The following is a 5000-nucleotide window of genomic DNA, read 5'->3' as shown; positions in this document are numbered from 1 at the left end:
AGAGAGAGAAAGAGAGAGAGAGAGAGAGAGAGAGAGAGTTGCATCACATCATTGACCCATAATTCATCCTACAGTGTGTTTAAGTGAACAATTGTATTCCATTATCTTTATTTAATATAAAAAGTTATAATGTAAGATCATGCTAAACTAGTTGATATGGTGTTTTATTGAGAATTTAGTGTTTTTAAGCAAGTTGAATTATTTGGTACAAAGTTTTTATGGTTACACCACTTAGACATTTTTACCATAATCCTCTAATATATTCTCTCAAAATGGATTAAAAGCAGAAATTTGATGCTGGGTCCACAAAAAAAGGATGTGTGCAAGTTAATCATACGTTTATTTTCACATTTTAACCCTTTAAATTTGACTACTTGCAGTAAAATCTCTCCTTGATGAATAAAAAAATAGCTCTTCATGTTTTGGACGGAGGCGTAAATCACAGCTGTGGGATTTAAATTCATGAAATGTGAGAGTGTGAGTGCGTGAAATCAATCGGAGCTGTTGTGTTTTTTGTCATAAATCATGTTAAACAGCGTGCGGAGCGTGTCGAGGGAGCGGTAAAACATTTTGGCATGACACTCAGAGAGGAAGGAGGGAGGAGAGGAAGAGGAGGGGGGGGACACTCGCTGAAAAGGAGAGAGAGAGAGAAAGCGAAGGATCACGGGATTATACATGACAGGAAGTCTGTTTTAACATTAAGCTGCTATTTAAACACACAAAGGGGAAATTATGAGATGTTTCTGTATCTGACAGGTAACTAATCATCATTTAAGGATGAAAACGGCAACAATGAGTGAAGTTAGAAAGTTAATCTGCTACTATTTTAATAATAGAGTCAGTATTTCTGTCAGTCAGCTTCTTTAAAAGTGATGATTTGATGCTTTTTTTTGTCATACATCTTAATTGACTGTATATAAACTTTCAAAATAAGACTCCTGAAGATATTATATAGGGACATTTTCACTATTCTGACATCTGACACACATATGTATATAAAAGGCTTCTTAAAAGTGATGATTTAATGGTTTTTTTGGTTTTACGTCATATTTAACTGTATATAAACTTTCAAAATAAGACTCCTGAAGATGTCAAATTTGACTCTGAGATATTATAAGAGATATCTTTCACTATTTCCTGACATTTTTTTGTTCATATGCACTAAATATTTACAATATGTGCAAAATTAATGTAATTTTGAATTTATAGTGTAAAAGAAAACTTGAGGTAAAGGTCAGAATTAGTGCTTTACATCAATTTCAGAGCAAAACCCAAACAAAAACTTTCATATATCTCAATTTATAATCACAGTAGGAGGGGAAAGTTATTATCTTTAAACACTAATTATCCCGTGTCTTTAAATTTAACGTGGTTTTACAAACTTCTTCTGAATACTTGACTTCTTTTAAAGGAAACAGTGTTCAAATAAAAGTAAAGATTTGTCACATTTGGGTCAAAAATACAAAAAAAAGCAATAAAATTAAATCTGCTAGTCACTAATTTAGCTCCGTTAATGTTTTCCCTCCTTCAACTCGCTTCCTCTTTTTCTCTCTCTGAGGATATTTTAAGGGGTTTGTTTTTCTCTCTCTTTCTCTTTCTGCCGCTCTCACTGTGATTAAGCACTGAGAGAGGAAGAGGAGGAGGAAGAGTTGAGCGGCAGTGTTGTAAGATGACAGGAAGCGTCAAGCGACTCCACCCTGATACAAAGAGACAAAAAAGATGTCCTCTTTTTCTTCTTCTTCTTCTTCTTCTTCCTCTTTCACACTTCTCATTTCACAAGAAGCTTTTATAGATTAGTAAAAAAAACAATCAGCTGTTGTTGTTTTTTTAGCAACCAAATGCTGCGATACTTAAAGTAGCCGCATGTAAGAAATATATTCCAAGTAATCATAAAATGGCCCTGATATGTCACCAGACATTAAGGAATCATTTTAATTCCAAACACTGATATCACTGACAGTAGTAGTCCAGCCAGAATATTCACATTTCAAAAGCTAAGTGGCGACCAGGCGGGGAGTTCTGGTCCTCTGAAATGATGCTGACGAGGAAGTAACTTAAAACTGCATTCTATCAAAAGGCCACCAGGGGGCGACCGTTTTGGTGTCAAAAGGACTTCCTTCTCTATACAAGTCAATGGAGAATTCACCAACTTCTCACTTGATTTATAACCTCAGTAAACGTTTTCAAAATGTGTTTATGGTCTCAATCGCTAGTTTAAAGCCTTCTTCAATGCAGTATGATGTTCATTTGGGACATTTTGGCCTCCCTGATTTTATATTTGAGGATAAAGCAGAGTATGCATTAGGGCGTGGCTACGTGGTGATTGACAGGTTGGTTGGTTCACAGGTTCAGGAGGGCGCCTCATGCTCCTCCTGATGCCCATATAAGTAGAATCCGTGTTTTTATTTTTCCCAGCATGCACCTGAAATTTTCAAGATGGCGCTGCTCAGATCCGAAACTATTGGCCTCCGAGCAGCAGTCCACAAACCAATGGGTGACGTCACGGATGTTACGTCCATTTCTTATATACAGTCTATGGAGTGAACGAGCAAGAGCGCGCACTAGAGAGTGACAGCACGTGTGTGGCTGTAATAATGTCGAAAAATATGATTTAAAAATCCTTTAATATCAAATCAGCTCCTTTTTACGACACATTTAAGCTTTAATTAATCGTCTATGTGCTTTAAAAACTCACCAAACTTCTTATTTATTTTCCAGCCACCATAAAGAAAGGCCAGAACGGCAGCAGCTGGACCAGCGAGCGGAGCCTGATGTTCGGCAGCAATCCGCTCACTCCGTCCTCCGCCTCCTCCGTCAAGTCGCCCTCCTCCGCACAGATCACCTCCATCGACGGGGTCAGCTTCTCCGAGGGAGACCTGCTGCTCCAGGTGAGGCCAAAGTTAGAAAAGGGGTTAAAATGTAGGAAATAAACATATGAATAACTTGCACACATCCTTTTTTGTGGACCCAGCATCAAATTTCTAGTTTTAATCCATTTTGAGAGAATATATTAGAGGATTATGGCAAAAATGTCTAAGTGGTGTAACCATAAAAACTTTGTACCAAATAATTCAACTTGCTTAAAAACACTAAATTCTCAATAAAACACCATATCAACTAGTTTGGCATGATCTTACATTATAACTTTTTATATTAAATAAAGATAATGGAATTATACAACCAGCTTTCTTTCTTTCTTTCTTTCTTTCTTTCTTTCTTTCTTTCTTTCTTTCTTTCTTTCTTTCTTTCTTTCTTTCTTTCTTTCTTTTTTCCTGTCTTTCTCTCTCCTCTAACTTCTTGTTCTTTCTCTTTTCCTCCTCTTTCTTTCACAATGTTTAATAACACATTTAACATAATTTGTTACAAATTATGTTGAAAAAATGGTTGTTTTTAGGATATTTCCTGCTTAATATCAACAAAATGCTTTAAAATTTAAATGTAGAAATACTCCAAAAATTATTCTTTTCATTTGATGTTTTTAAATGAAGTAATTATTAGTATAAGTCCACTTAAATACACTGTAGGTGGATAAAATATTGAATATTTATCATTATTTTGTAGTAAAAATGGTGCAAATGTCATTTCAAATGATATAAAACCAACAAAAATACAAAAAATTATATTTTAACAAACCTGATGCTGCTTTTAAAACTATTTTTTAAAGATATTTGTCTATGAATACTCTGAGAAATATAAAGTATAAGGTAAATAAAGATGTAAAGTGATAGTTTAACTTGTCACATGTCAGGATTTTAAGATTTTCTTTGATAGTAAACTTAATATTTTTTAGGTTTTGGACTTTCAGATATTTTTTCACAATCTTTTATACTTTTATAGACGTAAAACAACATGAAATGAATGAAAGTGTGTGTTTGTCTTCAGACTCTGAACGGGTTCGTGTTGGTGGTGACGGCTGAAGGTTACGTCTTCTACACTTCACCGACCATCCAGGACTTCCTCGGCTTCCACCAGGTGAGAGAAAGACGAGCCGATGATCAATTAAAATGTAAAAATATTGAAGTTTATTCATCTATCGCTCCCTAAAACCACAGTTATAGGCTTAATGGAGCTTTATAGTGAAACTTAAGCATCATTTTCATATAAAAAGCTGGAAAAAAACAAACACTTTACGCTACTTGATGTCCAAAATAATTGAGTTTACTCACATTTAAAGGCAACTTCAGCACTTTTATTGCATCATATTCATATAAAAAAGCAGATATTTCCCTTTTAGGAGCAAAAACAGAGCTCGAAGAGAGTGAATATTGGACAAAAACTCGACTCCTGAGACACAGTGAGATATAAAATGAGTAATCAGGTATAAAAATCAAATAATGTGACGTGTTAATCATGAAAAATGTGCTTTAATAAACACAACAGAGCGGATGTGTGTGGGCCGCTGGTATTTATTAGTCATGTTCTCTGTTATTTTATTATTGATTTAATCCTTTACGCAAGTATTTAATCAGATCGAGATCATTGTCTAAACATCGACACACGTTAAGAAAAATAAAAGATATGAATGTTTTTTTTGGCATCAGCATAAAACCAGTTCTTACAAGTTTTGAAGTTTGAACACGACGATTGAAGAGAGAGCAGAGAGGTAACGAGGCTTATCCACCGATAACATGAAATACTGCTCGATTTGGTGAAGAGGAGAAGAATTTATCAGCTTTACTACTAATCAATAAACTTAGATTTAAATAAAAGGTTTAAAACCAACATGAAAAAAATATCAGTCAATCAATGAATGAATCAGTTAGACTTTATTATATTATAGCACTTTTCATACATATATCAACATCATCATGTAACACAAACTGTTAAACAGAGTAAAAAACAACAAAAAAATAAAAATAAATAATGACAAGAAATGAGGAAAATGCTGTTGTAATGTTGTAAGAATACCCAAATAAAATAAATGAATAACAAAATAAAGTAAATAATAAAATAATATAAAAAAATAAATAAAAAGTCAATTTCAAAATTATTTAAAATAT

At 33.8% G+C, this 5000-nt stretch overlaps 1 protein-coding gene across 1 annotated transcript in view; it reads left to right on the top strand.

The window, feature by feature from the left end:
* ahr2 (aryl hydrocarbon receptor 2) overlaps window positions 1-5000 on the top strand; it is a 70099-nt gene that overhangs the window by 52929 nt on the left and 12170 nt on the right. The window contains exons 3-4 of the mRNA XM_062414564.1: window positions 2719-2888; window positions 3883-3972. Of these exons, the coding sequence (XP_062270548.1) occupies window positions 2719-2888; window positions 3883-3972 (260 nt within the window). The remainder of the gene's footprint in view (window positions 1-2718; window positions 2889-3882; window positions 3973-5000) is intronic.

This window comes from Scomber scombrus, chromosome 24 (assembly GCF_963691925.1).
Source record: "Scomber scombrus chromosome 24, fScoSco1.1, whole genome shotgun sequence".
In the NCBI taxonomy this organism is placed as follows: Eukaryota; Metazoa; Chordata; class Actinopteri; order Scombriformes; family Scombridae; genus Scomber; species Scomber scombrus.
Note: the sequence above shows the minus strand (reverse complement) of the source record. Positions and strands in the feature narration are given on the sequence as shown.